Consider the following 26433-nt stretch of genomic DNA (forward strand, 5'->3'; position numbering starts at 1 on the left):
GAGAACATCTAATTTTTTTTCTAAAATCTTGAAAAACTTTCTCTTTGAAAGATTGCAACTTTTTTTTTTTAAAGGACTTAATTTTTTTGAAGTTTATAGCTTTTTGCCAATAAAATCCATAAAAAAAAGCTTAATTTCCATTCATGCTGTCCTTCTGATGGAGAACTCATTTTAATCTCATGAGATTTTGCGGCGTGAGATCTTGTGACACCCCCATTAAGACAGGCTGTATTGGATGCCTGTTTTAACTGTAGACTCCTTTGTTTACGTGGCCGCCCATGCTGCTCCAGAGAGCGTCCGATATTAACAGCCTCACGTGCTGAATCACGGTTCAGAATTGAAGTCAAAGTCAACATAGTGAGAAGGCTTGACCGGAACCGACCAAAGCAATCACAGAAAACTTACCGAGAGCTTGCAGTTCGTGCGAGACGCGCTTTATTGACAGCTCCTCCACACGGAAAGTTGTGCGCTGCAGTGAAATGCGTTCAAGCGGAAACGGTGGTTCGGCTGAACTAATGTTCTGCACCACAGTAATTACTTTCCCTGGTAACTAATTACATTTATGAAGGAGTAACTCCCCAGCCAGCAAAATGTAACTGGACCGGATATGGGCCAGATGTACTACAAATTTTGGCCCACATTGGTTAAACGCATCCGGTCCAATGTCTTTTTGCGCAACGGGCCTGATCTGGTACGGAATCATTTTCCAGATATGCAACAGCTTTGGTTCAGAACTGGTCCAGATCGGCAAAAACAAGTTCATATACGGCCCAAATAAGGCACGCATGTGTTACATTTGGATCAGCTCTGGACCAGATGTGTATCAAAACTGTTCCCACTATTAAAATGTCTCAATTGCAAATGATTTGTCCATTCAAAGAGATAATGACAACTCTTTTAGGATTTTATTGAAGTGCTTACTTACAAATTATTTGGGAAAGTAATTATTTTTAAAAAAGCAAATAGAGTAGGAAGAAGCCCATTAATTAGACAGGTTCCCAAGGAGTTGTCAATCACCTCCTGTCTGTGGCGCCGTCCTATACGCGGTGATTCTGCTGTGCGTAAAATGCGCGCTCGGTGCCTCGTGGCGCGGCGGCTCCGCGTCCGCATCGAGGGGACGCAGGCACGCATGCAGGCAGCAGTGAGATCACTGCAAGTATAAATATCCTCTGGCGGCTCCCGCAGCCGCGGGCTCATGCCCACCGCCGCTGCGAGCACGTACACGCGGACACACGCACGCACTCCACTCTTTTCCGGCGGCTCGGATCCTCGGGAGCGCCACTGAAAATGTCCTAGCGGGTCTGGAAGCATGAAGCTTCCTCTTTACCTCGTCGCCTTCGCCCACTTGCTTTGCGCCGAGGCCGCAGCACAGCGCCACGGCGTGGCAGCCCGCGGGGAGGAGGAGGAGGAGGAGGAGAAGGGGGTCCGCTCAGGGCGCGGGACGTGCCGGCTCTACTGCAGGGTGGGCATCGGCTTCCACCTCCAGATCCATCCCGACGGCAGAGTCAACGGCAGCCATGAGCCCGACCACCTCAGTAAGTCTCTTGCAAGCTGCTGTTTCCATTGCAAGCTTTACGCGCCGTTTGGAAGTAGTCCAACTCACGTGGTTCCCGCGTCTAGTTTGATGTTTGAGGTGACAGGTGCGGCATGGAGGTACACTGCATCAAACACAATCTATTAAGTGACGCTGGTTGACTTCCAAAAACTATTTTGTGCCTTAGGAAATAGTCTGTTCCAGGGTCAAACTGTGGCCATCCACCCAAGTGTCACATTTGAACATTCCTAATTGTCATCCAAGTGGAAAAAGAAAAACTCAATAAAAGTATAATAAAAAAAGCGATACTCCTTTTGCAATAACTTGATTCTGGTTCTATGGTTATTATCACGCTTTTCCTCTCTGCCATCATCACTGGTACCCTCATCTGTGATACGCAAAATCATACATCACAACACATCATAACAACACAGTGCAACTATGCCCCCAGTGGCCGTGAGCAGTATAGCAAAATGTTTGAATGCTAAATAAGTGCTATCGTTAAGCAAGGTGGGCCAAGGCATGCTTGGAGGAGTTTGCTGCGGAAGAGCTAGAAGAGACGGTCCAGCGACATCTGACCTATTGTAGCCGGGATGTCCAAATTTCATTATTGGCCGGCAGCAGAAATTTTTGTAAACATTCCAAAAATATAATTTAACAAGAAAACCAAAAAAAAAAAAAACCACAAAAATGGAAAAATCAGCAGCAATTTAAAATAATATAAAAAAATATTAAGAGAAAATAGTTGTAATCTAACAAGAAGACTTCGTCATTTTACAAGAATATTGTCGTCATATTTTGAGGAAAAAAATAACATAAAGTTGAAATCTATTTTTTAAAAGTCATGTTTCATAAAAGTTTAAAAGTCATAAAATGTTGGAAAATGAGGTTGCGGAAAAAGTTATAATGTTAGGAGAATGAAGCCAAAACATGATTGGAATGAAGAAAAAAAGCAGAAAGTTTGAAAGAGTTGGAAAATTAAAAAAAAATTTAAAAAAAATGACAACAGAAATGGGAAAAACACCTGGAATTTTTTCAGAATAAAGTCCAAATTTTAAGAGAAAAACATCACATTTCTAAGAAGAAACAAGTTGATAGAAAATTATAATATTAAAAGTCATAATTTTGAGAATAACATTTACAAACACAAAGTTTGAAATATTTGGAAAATTAAAAAAAAACAGAAATGGGGAAAGAAACAGCTGTAATTTTACGAGAATAAAGTCAAAATATTAAGAAAAAGAAAACAAAATAAAATTGGAATTTTTGGAAAATTAGGCTGGAGAAAAAGTTATAATATTATGGAATAAAGTCATAAGCATGAGAAGAAAATTTACAAGAAGAAACTTCAAAATAGTTGGAAAATAAGAAAAACAACAACAGAAATGGAACACCCCCCCCCCCCCGCAATTTTACAAGAAAAAAGTCAAAATATTAAGCGAAAAAAAGTCAGAATTTTACGAGAACAAAGTCAAAATATTAAGCGAAAAAAAGTCGTAATCTAAGAAGGAAAAAGGCGCAATTTTACGAGAATAAACTTGTTGTTACGAAGGAAAATAATGTCATTTTGGTTCTTTTTAAAAAATGACATAATAGTAACAACGCAACATCACGAGAAACAAACGAAACAGAATAAAGTCGTAATTTTTGGAAAACTATGTTGGGGAAACAGTTGTAATATTATGGGAATAAAGTCAAAATATTACGGGATTAAAGTCATAATATTACAAAAGGAACATTTACAAAGACTGTTTAAGAAGAAAGTTGAAACATTTGGGAAAAAACAGCAGAAATGGGAAAAAAGAGCAAAGAATGAAGTTGATATGAATAATATGCTTTTTCACCTAGCTGAGATGCAATACACATGTAAAACATACTGGATAACTTCCTAGCATGGCTACACGTGTTGGTGTACAAAATACCAAAGTGGCCCTTGCACGCTGGAAAAAGTTAAATGATGAGTATCAGGATGAAAAATGCAGCCTGTCAGTCATCAAATCAGCCCAGCATGCATTTTGTCCTTCCAGGTGTCTTGGAGCTCTTTGCCGTGTCCCAGGGGGTCATCGGCATACGAGGGGTCTACAGCAACCGATTCCTGGCCATGAACAAGAGAGGACGCCTCCACGCCACGGTGAGCACCGCTACACTATGCTAGCCAGTGTCAATTAGCGGCAGCTTGAAGATCTCGATGTCGCTTCTTAGGAGGCGTTCACACTTGTAGCCACCAGTTTCACACAACGGCACCAAATTTGGTGGACACGTCAGTCGTGACAGGACGCACGAAAACGTCTCAAACCATGTTCTAAAGCAAACAGGAAGTCAGCCATTTTGGTTTTTTTCGGTGAGTACTACTCACTCAGTAGCACCTCCCCCTTTAACTGTTGAAAACAATTCTCCCATGACACCAGTGTCACCAGAATGTCACCAAATTTGGTGGAGACGTCAGTCGTGACAGGACACACGGAAAAGTCTCCAGAACCCATGTTCTAAAACAAACAGGAAGTCGGCCATTTTGTTTTTTTTCCCAAAACCAGGGGTTGTATTTCGATGAACTTGTCCTAGGCACTTTGACCAAATGAGCCCAAATGAAAATCACGGATACTAGACAGACGGGCGATGTTGTATTGCGAAGGATTTTAGGCTGTTCCATGAGATGTGGGCGGGGCATGACAACAAACTTTGATGGTCAATCAGACAATTGGCAAGCTAAACTGTAAATGTTAATAACTCATCTCCACAAGGTCAGATCGCCATCATAATTGGTCCATATAATGAAGACGGCACCTTGAAGCTTTGTGTAAGGCACTTCCTGAATTCCTCTCAGCGCCACCCAGTGGCAACAGGAAATGCCCTCCGACTTATGTGAACCCTGAGTTGCGTGGGGGTGCCAGGGCCCGTTCAACCCTGCTTGCGGCTTGAATTCTTCATTGGATCACGAGCAGCGCCTTGCTTGTTTGTTATTTATAGTAGAAAAACAGTCTGGAGAACTCAAACGAGTGGTAATGAGGAGTTAAAGAGGCTTAAAGTCAGGTAGTAATTTCGCTTGGTGACTCCCAACTGAGTTGTGGTTAGCATTCTGCTACAGCTCCACAAGGATGGACAACATCTGGTCTTGCTAGCTTACGTTAGAGAGTGTACAATGCATGCTAACATGCACGCATGCCAGCAGTCAGGAAAGTTGCGTATGAAAACTAAAGTTGTGAGGGCTCTTTTTTTCCCCTATTTTTGCTGTTTTTGTTTGTTTTCATTTTCCAAATATTTAAACTTTCTCCTTAAATAATTCTCATACATTTTCTTCTCGTAATATTATGACGTTATTCTCATAATATTATAACTTTTTCCCCAACCTAATTTCCCCCAAAATATGCAATTTTATTTTGTTTTTATTACGTATTTTTTCTTTAATATTTCAGGTGCATGCCACTAAAATGACATTATTTTTCAGTGAAATATTTTATATGTTTATTCTTGTAAAATGCGCCTTTTTAAAATGTAAAATACAACTTTTTTCCTCTTAATATTTGACCTATTCTCGTAATATTACAGATGTTTTTTTTTCCATTTCTGATGTTGTATTTTTTTCTTTTTATATTCTCGCAATTATGACTTATTACCCAATGCAATTTTTCACAAATTGCAATTTTATTTTGTTTTTATTATTTTATTTATTTCAATTTTGTGCTACTAAAATGACATTATTTTTCCTCATAATATTATGATTTTATGCTTGTAAAATTATGCCTTTTTCACCCTCCCTAAAACTTTTTTCTCTTAATATTTTGACTCTATTCTCGTAAAATTACAGCTGCTTTTTCCATTTCTGATGTTGTTTTTTTTCTTTCACTCTCTTAAATTATTACTTTTTCCCAAAACTAATTTTCCAAAATGTTGCAATTTTATTTTGCTTTTATTACATATTTTATCTTTAATATATCAACTCTATGCTACTAGAAATGACATTATTTTCTCTCATAATATTACAAGTTTATGCTTGCAAAATTGCCCTTTTTTTGTCAAAATACCACTTTTTCCCTCTTAATATTTTGACTTTATTGTTGCAAAATTACGGCTTTATTAATTACAGTTTATTGTTGTAATTATGACTTTATCCTAGGGATGTCCGATAATATCGGCCTACCGATATTGGCAAGCGTGGAAACAACCGTGGGTGGCTACTTGCAAGCCAGCTCGCTCCTTCCATCCATTGAGCCATAGATAGATAGATAGATAGATAGATAGATAGATAGATAGATAGATAGATGCCGAGGGCCAACAAAACGGCCCCCCGTTTGACCCAGGAACAGATGATTTCGACTGACTTTATCTGTGTTGTTTTTTTGTTGTTGTTGACTAATACCGTCTAATTTAACATCTTCTTTGGTCTTCATTTGCTTTCAAAGCTGCGGAACAAACTGCTGCCACAACTCTGAAGAATTTTTCAAAACCCCCAAACACACACAGAGACCCAAATCCTCTCACCAGAGCATCACAGCACCGTGGCCCGGGTCGTCGGCGGGAACGTTGGCAGGCGACAGGGCCCCCAGTTAGCGCGTATTAAGGGGAAGAGAAGATTAGGTCCTGTCTGGGATGCTTGATAACATACAGCTGAAGTGAAAATCAATATGGGCAGTAAAACCATCAAGCAGGCGATTAGGGGCCCCCACGGGATGTCGCTTTTGTTTCAACAAATCCCCCCCCCCCAGCAGGGAGCCATGTAGCGGCTTCCTTCAAAGCCGACTCCTCTTGCTCCAAACTAAATTAAAGTCCAACTTGTGCTGTACTCTTTAAATGAACACAACACAAGCTTTTTTTCCTGAAGCGAAACTATTGTAATGTGCATGCCAGGCCAGTAGTTGGCGATGGCACTTTGTATGCCTTTTTTTTTGTCTTTTTCATATCGCATTTCACTTCATGCATTACTACCATGTTGACAAAATGCCTTCAGTAATTCCTCTTAAGTGTACTTCATCAATGTTATGAAGACAATTCAAGTAAAAGTGTAAATAATAATAATAATAATAATAATAATAAACATTTAAAATGGCTTAAATTAAATTGTAAAAGAAATATACAAATACTTAATTTTTTTTAAAATAAATACACAAAAAAATGACAAAATTACTGAAAGTGTAAAAAAAGTAAATTAATACAAATAAAAATGGCATCGCGAAAAGTAAAATAAATAATACAAATGACTTTAATAAAAGTGTAAAAATAATACAAATAAACATTAAAATGTCTGAGATAAAAGAGTACAAATAATTCTAATACATAGAAATGTAAATGACTTCAAAGTGTAGACAATAAAAAATACTTTAAAAAGTAAAACATAAAAACCCAAAAATAAAAAAAACATGAAAAAATTACTGAAAGTGAAAAAAATATTTAAATAAATACAAATAAAATGTCTTTAAAAAATTGTAATAAACGTGTAAAAAATAATTCAAATAAATAAACATTGAAAATGGCTTCAATAAAAGTGTGAAAAGTAAATAAAGTACATACACATGGAACTCACTTAAAAGTGTAAAAAGTAAAAAAAATACTTGAACATGTAAAAAAAATACACAAAAATAAATAAAACATAAAAAAATAAAAATAAAAGGAAAATTATTCAAAAACAGATTACAGATACTGAAAAACAAAATCACGGGCTGCACTTCAGACACCCCTGCTCTAACAGGAAGAAACCTCCGCCCCGTCAGGCCATCAGTCCTAAATGGAGTGTAACAGCTGTACAAGCTTTGTGATTTTAACAAAACGATCTTGGGGAGTCTGGTTACAGCCATGAAGCCCTAATAAACACGACGAGGTCGGGGCTACTTCCTGGTGTGATCGGAGCCCTGGATGCTCCCACGGCAGGCTTGTTTTCGGCCCGTCGTAGCGTTGTGTTAAGTCTGTGTTGTAATCCTCCCATAGCAATCACGTCTCTCCTCGCCTTTCAAGACAACAGCCGCAAGGAGGCGGCGGTCACTTTGAGTTTAGCGCGGCCAAAGCTAACTCTCGTGTGACTGACGTGTTTACGTGGCGCTCTTTTATGCTACGCTGCACTCATCAGATGAACGGGAATCGTTTGTTTTGGTTCCGATTAGTGGGAGTTTGGAACAGGAAGTTGGTGAGAAAACAGCAAGAGTCCATGTTTGCTTCCCAGCAGAGATATTTTTAGCCCCCAAACAAGGAACATACAGCAGATATTAGCATGCGGCCCAGTGATTAGCATTATTAGTAGGGGTGCACGATAATTATCAGACAGATAATGACGGAATTATGATAAACATTAAAAATAGCTCAGATAACTGATCATTTAAGAAAGAATTGTGCACGTGAGCAAATCAAGCGCTCCTTTTTTCTCCTGCTTGTGAAGTTAACGGCCTGTCGTAACTTCCCCTGGGCTCACATGTAAACTAACATTCACTTTAAGAGGAGGTACCAAATGCTCCGCTATGAGGGGGGGAAAAAAATCCCATCCAGCACATAAAAAACCTTAGCAGCCACCTGAAAAGTGCAAAAGGTTTGCCAGAGACCTCTGTGGCGTGTGTGCCTGAATACAGTGCACCTTGCTGGCCCACAGCAGATGGCTCCTCCTGCTCTATACTCTGCTTCTCCTGACCTCCGGAGCGGCACACCGGCTGCTCGCAGCATGTGCCCGAATACAGTGCACTTTGCTGGGCTACATCAGGTGCCGCCTACCACTCTTGTTCCAGTCCTTCTTACCTCCAGGTGTGCACAAACTACAGTTAAATCTAAATTGTCGTGCATCTCTAATTATTATCATTAACTATTAACTCTTTACGTTTTTATAATCCCGAACGCCCGATGCCAAAGACGTATTCATGCGTCTATTTTGTTTTTCTGTGCGAGAGGCTAAAAGAGGTGATGGAGCAACTGCACACTAATAGATGTCACTTTGAGAGCAGTTTTAAGACATAAAAACGGCCATGAGGTGGCAGAAGTGCATTTTATAAGAGCTCGGTGTGTGAATTTGAATGGAGAAAACACACACGACAGCAAGGAGGAAGTGGAAGAATGTGGAGGAGTGTAGCATGCAGAAGGTTACGCATTGTAGGGAAATGTTAGCGCACGCACACGCGGGCACACGTGCACACACACAGTTCAGTTGCAAATGTGAAAATTGTAAGTAGTTCATGGTGTTATATTTGTAAATAAATTGTTATTTTGATGTAAAACAACCCTTTTTTGTGTTAATATTACAACTTAAAAAAAAATATTTCAACTTTATGCTGATAAAATGACGTTTTTTCTTCACTTTTGTCAAATTACTGCTGATTTTTCTATTTTTGGTGTTCTTTTTTTGTGTTGTTCAGATATTTGAGCTGCCACAAAAGCATGTATCTTTTCACAAAAAGCTGGTTTTCTCCCTTTTTTAGTCGGGAACTGATATTTCCCTGAAACTTACCTATGTCCTACTGCTGATTACTAAAGAAGGGAAAAAGTTGGAAACTTTTTTTTCTGATGAAAGATGGGAGTCTTATCATTCTTCTGGTAGGTTCCATGTTTATATAGCCGTAGGACACAATATTCTGTGTGCCTCGAATGAGTTACCATGCTTGACATTTGGGTTGTCAGCAGCGTGGGACAAAGACGCGTCACTTTTAAAACTAAGACTGTTATGTTGCTTTCCAAGTCCAGAGCTAAGCTTTAGCATACAATTAGCTTGACTTTATGACGCAAGGTAATGAAGTCTAATAACGTGAGACGTGTTCCTGCGGTTGTCTGTTGGATTAAAATGGTGTTTGCCCGACTATTTCCAACGTTACTTGGGTCGTGCTTACACGCAGTAGCGTTTGGCAGTGTTCAGCTTCCAGATGCTTGTAAGCCAACGCTTCCTTGTAAATTGACGTCTTCTTTCCTTGACTTAATAGTTGTGAGCTTACCAGCTACTTTCAGCTGTTTACGTGTGGAACCTGTAAAAGCGCTGAATTAAACACAAGAAAACAAAATAGGTGAAGAATGACGTTCCTCATGCAGTCGTCCCTCGTTTATAGCGGTTAATTGGTTCCAGACCCGACCGTGATAAATTCATTTCCATGATATAGGATTCAATGTTAATAAATGGAATATTTTCGTAGTTAGAGCATAGAAAACTGACTTTCTAACTACGGTTTTTAACATTAGCGCCCTCTAGACATGAAGTAACACCCTTATAGTCTACTTTACGCTCCTATTATTCATTGTTTACATCACATTGTGCAACTCTTATACTGCAGGGACTCGAGACGGCTGCTAGCTAGCGAGCTAGCCCGTGACTGACGGGTTTTTTTTGTCCGCATCACAAGAAAACTCCCCCAAAAAAACTCAAAAAATGGAAAAATTTGCAGTAATTTGACAAAAATGAAGTCAAAATATTAAGAGAAAAAGTTGCCAATGAGAAGACGTAATTTTACAAGAATAGTGTCGTAATATAATGAGGAAAAAATAACGTCATTTTATCAGCATAAAGTTGAAATATATGTATTTTTTTAGTCGTCGGATGACGTGGCGGATCCCAACGCAGAGACAGGAGTCCAAAATAAGATACAAAAGGTTTAATAACAGAAGGTGACCCGAGAAGGGGAAAAACACAATCAAGGCAAAAAGTACAAAACCAAAAGTATCAACAGAAAACGCTGTCAGCAAAAGGCTGACAGGAAATAACTATGAATTAACAAAGAACAACTACAGGCAAACCTGAGCCGGAACAACGGTAGGTATACAAGTCCAAAAGCACGACACAGAGCGGTAATGAAGGGGAGCCAGAAAGCAGGGAAGCAGGTAAGGAGCCGGACCAAGCGGAACAGGTAACAAGGGGTAGCAGGGAGTACAATCTGGCACTGGCTTCTCGTTGGCGCTGGGTATATGAAGGGTGCTTGATGTGATTGTCCGCAGGTGTGTGCTGGGAACTCCACCCACACCGGCTGAAGCTGCACAGAGAGCAAACAGACAGAAGGCGGCAGCAGAGCGACAAACACCATCGTAACAGTAATATTAGGAGAAAAAACAAATCAAGTTCTAATTTTTGGAAAATTATGTTGCAGGAACAGCCGTAATGTTACATGAATAAAGCCAAAATATTATGGGAATAAAGTCATAATTATGAAAACAACATTTAAAAGCAGAAAGTTTGACATAGTTGGAAAAATTAGAAGAACAACAACAGAAATGGAAAAAACAGCTGTCATTTTACAAGAAAAATGTCAAAATGTTCAGAGAAAAAAGTCGTATTCCAACAAGAAAAAAAGTTTACGAGAAAAAACGTGCATTATTATGAGGAAAAATAATGTCATTTTAGTAGCATATAGTTGTAATAGTAAAGAAAAAATATGGGGGAAAAAAATGGAAAAAACAGGGAAAGCGTGATAAAATGATGGGAATAAAGTGGAAATATTAAAGGAATACAGTCGTCCCTCGTTAGCAGTTATTTGGTTCCAGACCCGACCGCGACAAATTAATTTCCGCGATATAGGCTTCAATGTTAATAAATGGAATATTTTCTTATTTAGCATAAAAAACCTGTTTATGACTTTCTAATTACGCTTTTTAATATTATCTGAGCCCTGTAGACATGAAATAACACCCCTATAGTCACCTTGCACTCCTATTATTCATTGTTTACAACACATTGCGCAACTCTGGCGAGCTAACCAGTTAGCCTTGAATTTACTTCTTGTAAATTTAACTCATTCAATCCCAGCAATTTTTCAAAAGACAAACCCTTCATAAGCGCCCATTTTAGATGATTTTGTCTGATATTTCAAGGCACACAAAATATTGTGTTCTATGGCTATATAAACATGGAACCTACCAAAAGAAAGATTAGACTCCCATCTTTTACCATAAAAAAAAGTTTGTTTCTACCTTTTTCCCTTCTGTAGTAATCAGCAGTAGAACATAGGTAAGTTTCAGGGAAATATCAGTTTCCGACTAAAAAAAAAGGAAAAAAACAGCTTTGTATGAAAAGATACATTTCAAGCATAACTTTCACTTTGCTTTTGTGACAGCTCAAATATCGAAAAAACTATACCTCGACATAAATAACACAAAAAGGGTTGTTTTACGTAAAAATAACATTACTATTTACAAATATAACACCATGAATTGTTTACAATTTTCACATTTGGAACTGAGCGATGTGTGTGCATGTGTACACGCGCGCGCACGTGACTGCGTTACAATTTCCCTAAAATGTGTAACCTTCTGCACGATACACTCTTCCACGCTCTTTCACTTCCTGTCTTCCTCCTTCCTGTCACATGTGTTTTTTTCAATCACATGATCTCTGCCGAGCTCTTGCACTTGTGCCACCTTGTGGCCGATTTTATGGCTTAAAATTGCTCTGAAGTGAAACCCATTAGTGGGGAGTTGCGTCACCACCTCTTTTTGCCTGTCGTGCAGAAAAACATAAAAGATGTATAAATACGTTGTTGGGATCGGGCGTTCGTGTTTATAAAAACGTATATCTAAGTCTTTGGTATTAAATGAGTTAAGAAGCCAAAAACTTACCACTTCCTCCTCTATCATGTGGGGCATACCATGGCTGACTTGTCATGTAATGTCATGTCTCAATGCTTTGTGTTATTCCTGCCACAATACCACATATCACTTGTATTTCAATATCCATCCATCCATTTTCTATACCGCTTCTTCCTCTCCAGGGTCACGGGGGCATGCTGGAACCCTTTCCCAGCTGACTTCGGGCGACAGGAGGGGTACACCCTGGACTGGTGGCCAGCCAATGGCAGGGCACATATAGACAAACAAGCATTCACACTCACATTCATACCTATGGACAATTTAGAGTCTCCAATTAACCTCACCTGCATGTTTTTGGAATGTGGGAGGAAGCCGGAGTACCCGGAGAAAACCCACACGCACACGGGGAGAACATGCAAACTCCACACAGAAACACAGAAATGCCCAAGGGAGAATCAAACCCAGGTCTTCCCAATCTCCAGACTGTTACTGCGTTGGCCAACGTGCTAACCACTAGACCACGTATTTCAATATGTTTTGACTAATAATAGACCATAGTCTACCACCAAACAGCCATCATTTATTCATTAATTCATTTCTGGAAAACAACGATATAGCGAGGGAGCGATAATAGAACCGCAATATTCCGAGGGACGACTATACAACGAAAGTTTGCTTTTGGAGGTGTTGGACAAGGAATAACATCACCACCGCACCCAACGTACAATCTGTAAGTGGAAAGTGCGTGCCGCGCACGACATCTGAGGCTGCTGGAACGTACAGCTGTCGCTTTGCACGACCAAGGTCCGTCAAACTTGCAATAAACGTACTGACGTTCCATGCAGGCTTCGTATGAATGTTGCAAAAACGAGCTGTACCTCCATCAGAAAGTTTGGATTTTCTCTCAATGAGCACTGTACGTCCGTACCGGAAACAGGATCGGTTCTGCACATGCGAGAGGCCGACGTCCCTCCTCCAGCTTTACATACCCGAATTTTCCTGCGATTGACGCTAGTGTTGTGCGATACCACCAATTTTATTTCCGATCCGATAATGGGTAAAATTCAGGCAACAACAAAAAAACAGAGGACACGATCATATATCTGAAGTATGAAAAGTATCCATTCCATTTTCTTCCACTTATTCGCGTTCAGATCGCAGGGGCAGCAGTCTCAGTAGGGAAGTCCAGATTTTGGACAGCGGGAGGACACTGAGGCATTCCCAGGCCATCTGTGAGACATAATCCCTCCAGCGTGTCTGGACTTCTCCCGGCTTAGCATGCCCGGAACACCACACCAGGGAGGTGTCCAGGAGGCATCCGGACTAGATGCCGAAGCCACCTCAACTGGCTCCTCTCGACGTGCGCCACCCAAAACACATAACACCGGACCCTTATGCTTGCCCTCGTAGGTGTTGGGTCTACAGATGGGAGATCCTGTGTGGCTTCTCCGGGCTGGGCCTGGCCGGACCCGAAGGGTGAATCAGCAAACGCATGCGTTTCTCGCGTGTTTTGCACGTAGACCTGCTGTAGGAGCCTGTATGACGGCTTGTGACCTAGACTTTACAGCTACACACATTCATTGATGAGTGTCTTGTCTTGTTTCCTAGGAGCTGTTCACAGATGACTGTAAGTTCCGGGAGCGCTTCCAGGAGAACAGCTACAACACGTACGCCTCAGTGGTCCACAGGAACCACAGGACTGGCCGAGACTGGTTCGTGGCGCTCAACAAGCGAGGCAAAGCTAAAATGGGCTCCAGCCCAAGGGTCAAACCCCAGCACGTCTCGACTCACTTCTTGCCCAGGGTCGGCCCGCGCAACCGCAGCCAGCGTGGCTTCACCATCACGGACAGGAGCAAAGAGCGGCAGGAATCGCCGCCGATGCCCAAACCACCGCCGGAGAAAACTAACATCCGTGTGGCAACACGGCCGAGACAAGTCAAGTACTGGCCCAAGTATCGCTTTGGATAGGTGACGCAGCGTCTTTACAAGCATCAACTTCCAAGCATTCCGATCATCTACAACTTCGGAGTCACGACTCAAAGGTTTAAAGGAAGGAATTCCGTTGGATTGTTTTTATTTGTCTATGCTCGCAGCTAGCTTGATGACTGGAACACAACCTGTTAACGTGCCATTTTTTGGGCCGTCTGGTCTCCACAAATTAGTTGTGGGTCTCGGAAACGATGCTCCCAATTGCGTCCAAGCGCTAATCCTGCTAATCCCGAGCAATCACGAAAACCCAAACGTTAGCTGTTTAAGCTAACAGTCTGGTGAGTTACCATGACATAACTTCCTTTTTCCAGTTCGAGACGAAAACACCCGTGTGTTTTATCACTGGTCCGTCACAAAGCCAAACTCTTTGGTAGCATGTGGCTTATGCTAGCATTAGCACTGTGTAGCATCCAAGACAGGTGTGTCCAAAGGGCAGCTGTTTTTTTATTGGCCCCCAGCACATTCTAAAAATGTGATTTCATGAGAAAACAAAAAAAATAACAACAGAAACGGAAAAATCATCAATAATTCGAATAAAATAAAAATATTATGCAAAAAAAATATATTTTACGGGAATAATGTCATAATATTCCGAGGAAAAATAACACCATTTTATGAACATAAAGTTGAAATAGTAAAGAAAAAAGACTTTGTTTAAAGTTATAATATCATGAGAAACAATCAAAACCAAATAAAGTTGTAATTTTTGAAAAATTGGGTGTAGAAAAAGTTAATATGGGAATAAAATCATATTACAACAAGAACATTTGTAAAAATTACTTAAGAAGAAAGTTAAAATATTTGGAAAATGTAAAAAAAAAAAAGGCAAAAGTTAGAATACATGAATTAAAAAATGGTATGGGAATAAAGTCATAATATGACAAGAACATAATAACAAAAAAACAGCAGAAATAGAAAAAAGGGCTGTAATTTCTACGAGAATAACGTGAAAATATTAAGAGAAAAACAAGAAAAAGTCTTAATTTTAGGAGAATAAACTTGTAACATTATGAGGCAAAAATAATGTCATTTTAGTAGCAGAGAGTTGAAATATTAAAGAAAAAGAAAAAATGTAATTCATAATATTATGAGAAAAAAAACAAAATAAAGTCCAAATTTTATAATTATAACAAGAAAATTTAAAAAAACAGCAAGAATGGAAAAATCTGCAGTAATTTTACAAGAATACAGTCAAAATATGAACAGAAAAAAGTTGTTATCTGCCGAGAAAAGGTTATAATTTTACGAGAATAATCTTGTAAGATGACAAGGAAAAATAACATCATTTTAGTAGAAAGAAGAAAATGTCTTTTTTTTTAAAGTTGGAATATCATGAGAAACAAACCAAAACACAATAAAGTTGTACTTTTGGAAAAATTGGGTGGAAAAAAGTTAATCTGGAAATAAAGTCATATTACAACAAAGACATTTATGAAAATTATTTAAGAAGAAAGTTCAAATATTTGGAAAATGTAAAAAAAAAAAAAAAAAGCAAAAATAGGGAAAAATAAAGCGTAGCATGAAGTTGATAATAGGCTCCCCCCCCCCCCATAAGACAAAAGTGAGATACAGTTTTTTCTTGAAATATATATAACTTCTTTGCATATCTTACTAAATATCAAAATGGCAAAGTTGCACCCTTTCATTTTTCATTAAGTTTGACTAAGAAAATGTTTGGACACCCCTGATCAAAGCAAATGTAAGCGTGTTTTGCTGCATTCCAGAAAACGGGAATGTTGTTGGAAATGTCCAACCCTGAGACTAGAAAAAGTTCACAGGGACACCGATCGAAGTCTTCACCGCACTGTAGTAATAGGATGTTGCCTAATGACGATAGCGCTGTCACGATCTATGGGTTAGCCTGCGTAACAGTTTAGTGTGTTTACACTTTTATGCCTTAGTTCCTGTTCTATGCTCTTATTTTGGTAGCACTTCCTGTTTTGCCTGGTTTGTGTCCGCCTGCTTTGCTTTCTTCTTTATCTCTTGCACCTGTTGCTAATTTGAGTTGTCCTTCTATTTAGTTCAGGTGCGTGCATCTTACTTTGTTGTTGCGTTGTCTGTGTTTGTGTTTGTGTTTGTGTTCGTGTTCGTGTTCGTGTTCGTGTAAGCCTGACACGCTACTGCAAAGCTTGCTTTATTGAGTTCCTGCCGCTGCGCTGCAGCCATCATTAAAAGATAAGTTTTTCCTGCAACTAGTGCCTGCTTTCTGCATACTGGGGCCATCGCCACTATGCAAAAACAAGACGTGACAAGCACGCAGACACACTAAATGTACACTTAAAAGAAATGTGTAGCTTTTTCGGATTTTGCCCACCATCCACAATCTTTATGTGAGACTTGAGTCTTTCTCTTTTCCGTGCATTCTAAAGATATAAAAACAGCTACAAAGAGGCAGCTAAGAATGCACATAATAATAAACTCACACATATTCCGCCTAGAAAGCCTATAAAAACTTAAAAAAGCGCCAACAACACTCCATTTATATAATGTGACGTGCATATTGACCAAGCTACAGCGACATTGTTACGCCCAAGAACTACTTTACAGGCGTAGTGACCCCTCGCCAGACCACACCGGCTAGCTACTAGCTGGCTAGCGACTAGCTTCACCACACATTTGCTCACAATGCCTCAGGCCACTACCGAAAGGTAACGCTACATACTGGAGCTGCCATTAATGGCGTAATAATGTTAATCGTAATAATATTAACAATGTCGCTGGAGCTTGGTTGATATGCATGTCACATCATATGTAAATAGAGCATTGTTTCCCATTATGTGCATTCTTAGCTCCATCTTTTTGTCTGTTTTTTGGTCTTCAGAAAGCACAGAAAAGAGACAAACATACAGTATGTGTTCATGTCTCACATAATTGTATTGTATGTACTTTATTTATCCCACAGCGGGGAAATTTACTAAGAATTGTGATTTTAATAAGAATTGTGAATGATTACAATTACATACAAAATTACAAAAAGGGCACTTTTCCTTGAAAGTACCAGTCCATTTTTACGATGGAGTGTTAGGGCCACAGTGAAAAAAAAAACATCTGAGATTTTGAGATTAAAGTTGGAAATTTACGAGAAAAAAAGGCATAATATTACGTGAATAAAGTTGTACATTTAGCAGAATAAAGTGGTAATATTGTGTCATCGTGTCAGAGGGAAAATAGAGCATAGCTCTTCAGGCAAGCTTTAATTCATAAGGTGGCAGCAAAACAGAGCAGTTGAGCACAAACTGATTAGCATGGCTAGCCCTTCTCATTTCCGTCTTCCTTACCCCGCCCCCTCCACATGCCAAGGGTCTCATAAGTCCCCCTTTTTCATAGCTGTTACGAGTGACCCGTACAAGGTTTTCTCGTAAATTTACGACTTTATTGTCATAAATGTACGACTTTATTCTCGGAATCTCAGATTATTTTAATACTCCTTCGTAATAGGCATCGCCTGAGGCATATGAAAAGGCGAGCCTTATGTGACCTTTGCCCTTGGGCAAAGGTAATATTACACTTTTTTTTCTCGTAAATTTATGACTTTATTCTTAAAATCTCCGATTTTTTTTCCAATGTGGCCCTAACACTCCGTCGTACATTTTTGACTGCTGTATGTGTATTTTTATTTTGGCTACACTAGTTTTTACGACCGAAGTCAGCTGGGATAGGCTCCAGCATACCCCCGCGACCCTAATGAGGAGAAGCAGTATAGAAAATGGATGGATGGATGGATGGATGGATAGTTTTTACACAAACTGTTCTCTAGCAAATAAGTGTGACAGATTTTTTACAACCAAAACAAATACCAGTGCGTCGTTACGTTTAACTTTGCAAGCTCCAAGTTGGATATTTCCTACTTGCCGGCATTCTGGAATGCAGCATTTCTGCAGGCTCAAGAGTGCTCAAGTGGCGTCCTGACAGCGGTTAGCGTCACAACCGTCGTACTGATTCCACAATAAGTAATAATGCCATTGAGTGTTCATGTATTATATGAGGGAGGAAGATTATTTTTGTGTGTTCTTTTCTTGTTTGGTAAACTGAGATCTACTTTTAAAGGTGTTACAAGTTGGAACTTCAATCAGCTGCAGACCTACACCTCCTTTTGTAGCAATCATCATGGAAATGAGGTCTGCTTCTCTGGAGTCAAGCCCCCCCCTTTTGATGAAAAGTGTCCATCAAATCTATCACTTTAGCCACCGGCTGTCCAGGGCAAAAATCCAGAGTCACGACCTCAGGGCATTCCACGCAGAAGCAGCGTACCCCCCCCCCCCACAGGGCAGGGATAAAGAGAGCGGGCTGTGTTCTTTTGGAGGAGGTTCAAGCTGTCGCCGTATCGGATGGCAAACAGCCGGAAAAGACTGCAAGGCTCTGGAGAGGATGCTCGAACACCACACCAGAACCGCTGCAAACCCCAGCAAACCGCCACCAAGACAAGGAATTCTGTCCTTAAAAAGCTAATAATAATCAGTTTTAAGGTTTCTATTTAACAATATGTTTATGATTGTGCTTGTACAACTGTACTGTATCATCACCCTTCACAGTACACCGCCAATATTCTTTGATTTACATTTCACATGTTTTAAGGTCACTTCTCATCACATTGCAATATTTCATTGGGGATGTGCAAATAAACACGACACTTTTGTTGAGGAATTCATTTAATTAACTAAAAAATGTTTTAAAAAAAAGTGTACATATGCTTGAGAAAAATTAAAAACATTTAATTCAGGTCATAATTTAACGTGTAAATCTCACTGCCTTCTGATTAAAAAGGAATATTTTTTGTACTGAAATTTTATAATAAAAATGTCCAGTATTGTATGACAAAAGACATTGAAAGTATTGCCTACCCTGCATGAAGCTCTGTGCTTTGTGAGAGCAATCTGCTATCATGCAAATACAGTGTGTGGCACTATTGAAAAAATACATCATCTGGAACAGCTTTAATTAAAAAAAAAAAAAAAAAAGCACACAGAGGTAGCCAGGAGTTGAACCTACAATGTTTTGAGCCATGGTCAGACACATTACCCACCACCCATTACCCTATGGTGTCCACTTCAGCACCATCATGCCTGATTGTGAATTGTCACTGTTTGTCCCAAAGTAGAAACTCTTTTTAGACAACACCAGAAAAGGAAAATTAGGGAATTCTAACTTGCCGTGAGCCAGATTTGGAACCGGAGTTGCTGCAACCACAACACAGAGTAGTAACCACAATACATCACAGCTGCTGGCCAGCGTTCTTGATGGGTATCATCTGAATTCCATTGAAGTTTATATTTTTGTGATCTGCTGAAATGACCATCGGACTAATCTTTGTCAATGAAAAAACATACTTCAGAGGGCTACTTTTTAATGCTCTATGGTAAATACAGTTGTATGGAACCATATCAACAAATACAGTATACGGTAACCTCCAGTTATCATTCGCAAAAACAAAAAAAGGTGCTTTCTGGACATTTACTATTTATTTTCTGTAAAGAAACATTTTTGCAATTGCAGAAAGTACACCAAGCTTGCCAGGAATCAAACCTTGAAACTTCTAAGCGCCTACAACGACAGCACCTGCATGTCAAGGCCGGTTGTGGATTGTCAATCTTTTTCCAACAATCACATGACATCAGAAAATAGCTGTTTACAGACAAGACATCAAAAGACAGCTTTTTTCAGACACACGCAATGTCTACAGACATTGCTCATCGAGTTGTCACTCTTTTTTTGAACAACAGCATTCAGTAAAAAGCAACTATTTTCAGAATACTTCAGTCTAACACTCTCCCAACTGAGCTACTTCAGCTCCCCAGCAACTTATGTGTTCTCTCCAATGTTCGATTTTGGTACCTTTGCAAAGCGCTTGAGTTTCGCTTCAGCTTTTCAGCATTCACACGCAATGTCTACTGACATTGCTCATCGAGTTGTCACTCTTTTTTTGAACAACAGCATTCAGTAAAAAGCAACTATTTTCAGAATACGCCAAAAACTACCGGGACTCAGAGTGGCTGCTGCCACAACGCAGAGTACTAACCACGACAAGATGATGGCTGTGTAACCGTCTGCATTCTACTGAGGTTTGTTGCACCTGCGCAATGGATTGTTTCAGGTTAAATGAAGAGACAGTCAAGAACCCACAATCTTCAGATCCGCAGTCACACGCGTTATCCATTGCGCCACTACCCCCCCGAAGACCACAGATCTGCATCGTCAGATGAGGTGGTGGATTAACACTGTTTTTCCATTTGATACAGCCAGTAGAAATCAAACTCTTTTTGAACAAGACCACCCGAAAGTTTTGTCTGTAAAGGTTTGCTGTCTCGAATGCTTTCAAATAAGTCTCGGAAACGATAGCTCAATTTGAATAGTTAAACGTACCAGGAAGAATGATACACCGTTGCGGGGACTGGTCTTCTACACGGGTGCAGGACAAGTCAGGGGCACTTCTGGTCAGATGAACTGAGGCCCCTCCTACGCAGGGGTAGCCTTCCAGTTGTACGCCTCAATGTGTGACCAGGTGGTCTTAGCTGGTGGATCGCTGAGTGTTGAAAAAGACCATCGAGGTAGCCAGGAGTCAAACCTAGAATCTTCTGATCCGTAGTCAGACGCGTTATCCATTGCGCCACTACCCCTACAAGCGTAGGACCTGTACGTCAAGGCCGATTGTGGATTGTCTCTGTTTGTCCAACAAACGTATGACGTCCGAAGATAACTGTTTTCAAACAAGACATCAAAAGAGAACTTTTTGCAGACAAGATAACAAGAAAGTGCCAAGGAGCTATTGCCAGTTGCCGTGACCCAGATTCGAACCAGGGTTGCTGCGGCCACAACGCAGAGTACTAACCACTATACGATCACAGCTGCTGCGTAGCACATGTGATGGTACAGTCTGCAATCTTCAAAATTTTTGGTCAAACGCACAATGAAGTCCCAAAGTAAAATTTTCCAAACATTTTGTTTCAGGTTAATTGCAAAGGTGTGTCAAGATAGGCAGGAGTCAAACCTGGAATCCTCACACCCGTAGCTACTCACATGATCCATTGCAACACTTAGCCTATAAGTTTTTCATGTCGGAATGTTTCGACAGGATGTTAATGTCTTGGAGCTGTTTCATGTTTTTTGTTGTCCATCCACTTGTTTTGTTTATTTCTGATTCCCAACCGCCAATTGTGGCCTCAAAATATGGAAACACCTCTTCCCACTGGGCTCCCCATGCTTTTGGAGATGTTGGAACTTTTGTCCAGAAGGCATTTGGCTTGTCCATGTGGGCACCTCAAACGTAAGTGGAGCTTCGAGGTGGCAATTTCAGGACAGGGGCTTCGTTCTCCGTCTGCATCCTCTAAATACAAGGCGAGATCAAATATCCTGCCATGAGTATGCTAGCAGTCGGTAGGTGAGAAATTCCGTAGTGTACAAATTGACAAGGGTATTGCCTTCAGAGAGGATGGGAGCTTCTTCAGCATAAGAAAAGTTCTGATTTGAAAACACGGTGTGAAATCTTTCAAAACTAGCTGCAAAGGAGTCACGTAAACACCAGCAAGGCGCTGCTGGGATTTGAACCCAGGATTTCCTGTTTACTAGACAGGCACTTTGACCAACTAAGCCACAGCACCCGCAAAGCACGGGAATTTGCGCTTAAATTACTCTTTGCCCTTAAAAACAACAACCGGCGTCAAAACCACGAGGACGCAATTTATTAATACAAGTCTCATCGTGTCAGTCTTGCTTGAAATGCACCGTGTCTCATTGTCCGGGGCTCGTTGCTCTAGTCGTATGATTCTCACTTAGGGTGCGAGTGGTTCAATTCCCGGACGAGCCCTCATGTGTATCACGTTCCCAGACTTTCGACCTGATTTGAACCTTTTATCATAATTTCCCCTAAAAAGGGATCAGGAAAGATCAGGAAAGACTCAGTGTAATCTCACACTGTGTACTTCAGGACCGAACGACGTCAGACACAAGCGCTTGCAGGATCCACGGTGGAATGGTTAGCGCTCTGGACTCAGAATCCAGTGACTTGGTGGAACCGACATTTACAGCTGCAGTCAGGTGATCGGACTGTAACCTCCTCTAACATGAAGTGTGTGATTAGGGCTTTTTTTATTTGAAGATTTGAGTTCACATGTAAATCAATGGTAATCCAGGATCAGAATGAGTTCCCAGAATGAAGGTAATGTCTGTGACAGCTGATGTCATGGATCAGCTGAGGTAGACACTTCGGTTGTGTGGGGAGCTGAACGAGCCTTTTCAGTTCCGCTGTCGAGACGAAAAGGACACAGCGCTGTACCGAAACCTGGGACCTTTTGGTCTTTGCTATTTCAGCAGTGGAACGGGTTTTCCGCTTGTCCAGGTCAGGGCTGAGTCTTTCAAATGTAACAAGGGATAGTCCTGTTGCCCTTGTCTTTTGAGGGCAAAAAGGAGGCCTTTGCAAATGAAACCCAGAGCCTATCGCTGGTCACCTGAACAGGGACTTGAATCCTGGACACTCACATCAAAAGTGTAATGCTCCGGCGACCGGCTCAACCTTTGTCTCATATGACCATAATATCCTTTGTCCAGAAGGTATTTAGCTTGTCCATGTGAGCAGTTTCAGACCTAAGTCGGTCTTCGAGGTGCCAATTTCGGGACTGGGGCTTCCTTATCTCCGTCCATGGCGAGGTCAAATAGCCCGCCATGTGTATGGCATAAGATTTCTGCTGTGTGATATTCCCCACCGGAGGAGGGCCTGGATAGCTCAGTTGGTAGAGCATCAGACTTTTAATCTGAGGGTCCAGGGTTCAAGTCCCTGTTCAGGTGATGCTAAACAGGCTCCTTCCTGTGAGCCTGTTTTGTCCTGACAGAGAGTACCTGATAAAATTGTCTGTTTTCTGGGCAAAGCAGTTTTGGCCCAATTGACAAGGGTGTTGCTTTCGTAGGGAGCATTGTAGTACATATGAAGCATTCAAGAAATTATTGGATTTTCTTCAACACAGCGAGAAGTCAGATCCGCAAACACGGTTAGAAAGGTTTTGAAACTAGCCTCAGCGAGATGTCTTGGTGGACTAAACTTGTGCCACTGTAGTCAGGCGTTCGGACTTTAAACTCCGAAAAACAGCAGCTGGAAGGGTCCCCAATGAAGAATAGAAGGTCAGGTCTGCGCCACTGATCAGCCAGTTAAACATTTCGGAACCTAAGGCTTTTCAAATTATCTGAAGTCATCAAGAGCATGTGGATTGTGCTGAAAACTGGGATTGAACCACGGACCTTGAGATCTTCAGTCTAACACTCTCCCAACTGAGCTACTTCAGCTTCCCAGCAGCTTATGTGTTCTCTCCAATGTTCGATTTTGGTACCTTTGCAAAGCGCTTGAGTTTCGCTTCAGCTTTTCAGCATTCACACGCAATGTCTACTGACATTGCTCATCGAGTTGTCACTCTTTTTTTGAACAACAGCATTCAGAAAAAAGCAACTATTTTCAGAATACGCCAAAAACTACCGGGACTCAGAGTGGCTGCTGCCACAACGCAGAGTACTAACCACGACAAGATGATGGCTGTGTAACCGTCTGCATTCTACTGAGGTTTGTTGCACCTGCGCAATGGATTGTTTCAGGTTAAATGAAGAGACAGTCAAGAACCCACAATCTTCAGATCCGCAGTCACACGCGCTATCCATTGCGCCACCACCCCCCCGAAGACCACAGATCTGCATCGTCAGATGAGGTGGTGGATTAACACTGTTTTTCCATTTGATACAGCCAGTAGAAATCAAACTCTTTTTGAACAAGACCACCCGAAAGTTTTGTCTGTAAAGGTTTGCTGTCTCGAATGCTTTCAAATAAGTCTCGGAAACGATAGCTCAATTTGAATAGTTAAACGTACCAGGAAGAATGATACACCGTTGCGGGGACTGGTCTTCTACACGGGTGCAGGACAAGTCAGAGGCACTTCTGGTCAGATGAACTGAGGCCCCTCCTACGCAGGGGTAGCCTTCCAGTTGTACGCCTCAATGTGTGACCAGGTGGTCTTAGCTGGTGGATACTGAGTGTTGAAAAAGACCATCGAGGTAGCCAGGAGTCGAACCTAGAATCTTCTGATCCGTAATCAGACGCGTTATCCATTGCGCCACTACCCCTACAAGCGTAGGACCTGTACGTCAAGGCCGATTGTGGATTGTCTCTGTTTGTCCAACAAACGTATGACGTCAGAAGATAACTGTTTTCAAACAAGACATCAAAAGAGAACTTTTTGCAGACAAGATAACAAGAAAGTGCCAAGGAGCTATTGCCAGTTGCCGTGACCCGGATTCGAACCGGGGTTGCTGCGGCCACAACGCAGAGTACTAACCACTATACGATCACAGCTGCTGCGTAGCACATGTGATGGTACAGTCTGCAATCTTCAAAATTTTTGGTCAAACGCACAATGAAGTCCCAAAGTAAAATTTTCCAAACATTTTGTTTCAGGTTAATTGCAAAGGTGTGTCAAGATAGGCAGGAGTCAAACCTGGAATCCTCACACCCGTAGCTACTCACATGATCCATTGCAACACTTAGCCTATAAGTTTTTCATGTCGGAATGTTTCGACAGGATGTTAATGTCTTGGAGCTGTTTCATGTTTTTTGTTGCCCATCCACTTGTTTTGTTTATTTCTGATTCCCAACCGCCAATTGTGGCCTCAAAATATGGAAACACCTCTTCCCACTGGGCTCCCCATGCTTTTGGAGATGTTGGAACTTTTGTCCAGAAGGCATTTGGCTTGTCCATGTGGGCACCTCAAACGTAAGTGGAGCTTCGAGGTGGCAATTTCAGGACAGGGGCTTCGTTCTCCGTCTGCATCCTCTAAATACAAGGCGAGATCAAATATCCTGCCATGAGTATGCTAGCAGTCGGTAGGTGAGAAATTCCGTAGTGTACAAATTGACAAGGGTATTGCCTTCAGAGAGGATGGGAGCTTCTTCAGCATAAGAAAAGTTCTGATTTGAAAACACGGTGTGAAATCTTTCAAAACTAGCTGCAAAGGAGTCACGTAAACACCAGCAAGGCGCTGCTGGGATTTGAACCCAGGATTTCCTGTTTACTAGACAGGCGCTTTGACCAACTAAGCCACAGCACCCGCAAAGCACGGGAATTTGCGCTTAAATTACTCTTTGCCCTTAAAAACAACAACCGGCGTCAAAACCACGAGGACGCAATTTATTAATACAAGTCTCATCGTGTCAGTCTTGCTTGAAATGCACCGTGTCTCATTGTCCGGGGCTCGTTGCTCTAGTCGTATGATTCTCACTTAGGGTGCGAGTGGTTCAATTCCCGGACGAGCCCTCATGTGTATCACGTTCCCAGACTTTCGACCTGATTTGAACCTTTTATCATAATTTCCCCTAAAAAGGGATCAGGAAAGATCAGGAAAGACTCAGTGTAATCTCACACTGTGTACTTCAGGACCGAACGACGTCAGACACAAGCGCTTGCAGGATCCACGGTGGAATGGTTAGCGCTCTGGACTCAGAATCCAGTGACTTGGTGGAACCGACATTTACAGCTGCAGTCAGGTGATCGGACTGTAACCTCCTCTAACATGAAGTGTGTGATTAGGGCTTTTTTTATTTGAAGATTTGAGTTCACATGTAAATCAATGGTAATCCAGGATCAGAATGAGTTCCCAGAATGAAGGTAATGTCTGTGACAGCTGATGTCATGGATCAGCTGAGGTAGACACTTCGGTTGTGTGGGGAGCTGAACGAGCCTTTTCAGTTCCGCTGTCGAGACGAAAAGGACACAGCGCTGTACCGAAACCTGGGACCTTTTGGTCTTTGCTATTTCAGCAGTGGAACGGGTTTTCCGCTTGTCCAGGTCAGGGCTGAGTCTTTCAAATGTAACAAGGGATAGTCCTGTTGCCCTTGTCTTTTGAGGGCAAAAAGGAGGCCTTTGCAAATGAAACCCAGAGCCTATCGCTGGTCACCTGAACAGGGACTTGAATCCTGGACACTCACATCAAAAGTGTAATGCTCCGGCGACCGGCTCAACCTTTGTCTCATATGACCATAATATCCTTTGTCCAGAAGGTATTTAGCTTGTCCATGTGAGCAGTTTCAGACCTAAGTCGGTCTTCGAGGTGCCAATTTCGGGACTGGGGCTTCCTTATCTCCGTCCATGGCGAGGTCAAATAGCCCGCCATGTGTATGGCATAAGATTTCTGCTGTGTGATATTCCCCACCGGAGGAGGGCCTGGATAGCTCAGTTGGTAGAGCATCAGACTTTTAATCTGAGGGTCCAGGGTTCAAGTCCCTGTTCAGGTGATGCTAAACAGGCTCCTTCCTGTGAGCCTGTTTTGTCCTGACAGAGAGTACCTGATAAAATTGTCTGTTTTCTGGGCAAAGCAGTTTTGGCCCAATTGACAAGGGTGTTGCTTTCGTAGGGAGCATTGTAGTACATATGAAGCATTCAAGAAATTATTGGATTTTCTTCAACACAGCGAGA

At 41.3% G+C, this 26433-nt stretch overlaps 1 protein-coding gene and 5 non-coding genes across 6 annotated transcripts; 1 reads left to right on the forward strand and 5 right to left on the reverse strand.

Moving 5' to 3' along the window:
• Positions 1-1309: 1309 nt before the first annotated feature.
• Positions 1310-15444, forward strand: fgf5 (fibroblast growth factor 5). The gene is made up of 3 exons (XM_054774089.1): positions 1310-1535; positions 3562-3665; positions 13613-15444. Exons 1-3 carry the CDS (start codon positions 1310-1312, stop codon positions 13970-13972), a joined length of 690 nt encoding a protein of 229 aa, XP_054630064.1. The 3' UTR covers positions 13973-15444.
• A 5090-nt stretch (positions 15445-20534) lies between these two features.
• On the reverse strand, positions 20535-20607 carry trnar-acg (transfer RNA arginine (anticodon ACG)). Its single transcript has one exon. It is a non-coding gene; the product is annotated as a tRNA-Arg (tRNA).
• Positions 20608-21514: 907 nt separating this feature from the next.
• On the reverse strand, positions 21515-21588 carry trnat-agu (transfer RNA threonine (anticodon AGU)). The gene has a single exon. It is a non-coding gene; the product is annotated as a tRNA-Thr (tRNA).
• Positions 21589-24015: 2427 nt separating this feature from the next.
• Positions 24016-24088, reverse strand: trnar-acg (transfer RNA arginine (anticodon ACG)). The gene has a single exon. It is a non-coding gene; the product is annotated as a tRNA-Arg (tRNA).
• Positions 24089-24245: 157 nt separating this feature from the next.
• Positions 24246-24317, reverse strand: trnah-gug (transfer RNA histidin (anticodon GUG)). Its single transcript has one exon. It is a non-coding gene; the product is annotated as a tRNA-His (tRNA).
• Positions 24318-24995: 678 nt separating this feature from the next.
• Positions 24996-25069, reverse strand: trnat-agu (transfer RNA threonine (anticodon AGU)). The gene has a single exon. It is a non-coding gene; the product is annotated as a tRNA-Thr (tRNA).
• Positions 25070-26433: the final 1364 nt, after the last annotated feature.

This window comes from Dunckerocampus dactyliophorus, chromosome 4, assembly GCF_027744805.1.
Source record: "Dunckerocampus dactyliophorus isolate RoL2022-P2 chromosome 4, RoL_Ddac_1.1, whole genome shotgun sequence".
Classification (NCBI taxonomy): Eukaryota; Metazoa; Chordata; class Actinopteri; order Syngnathiformes; family Syngnathidae; genus Dunckerocampus; species Dunckerocampus dactyliophorus.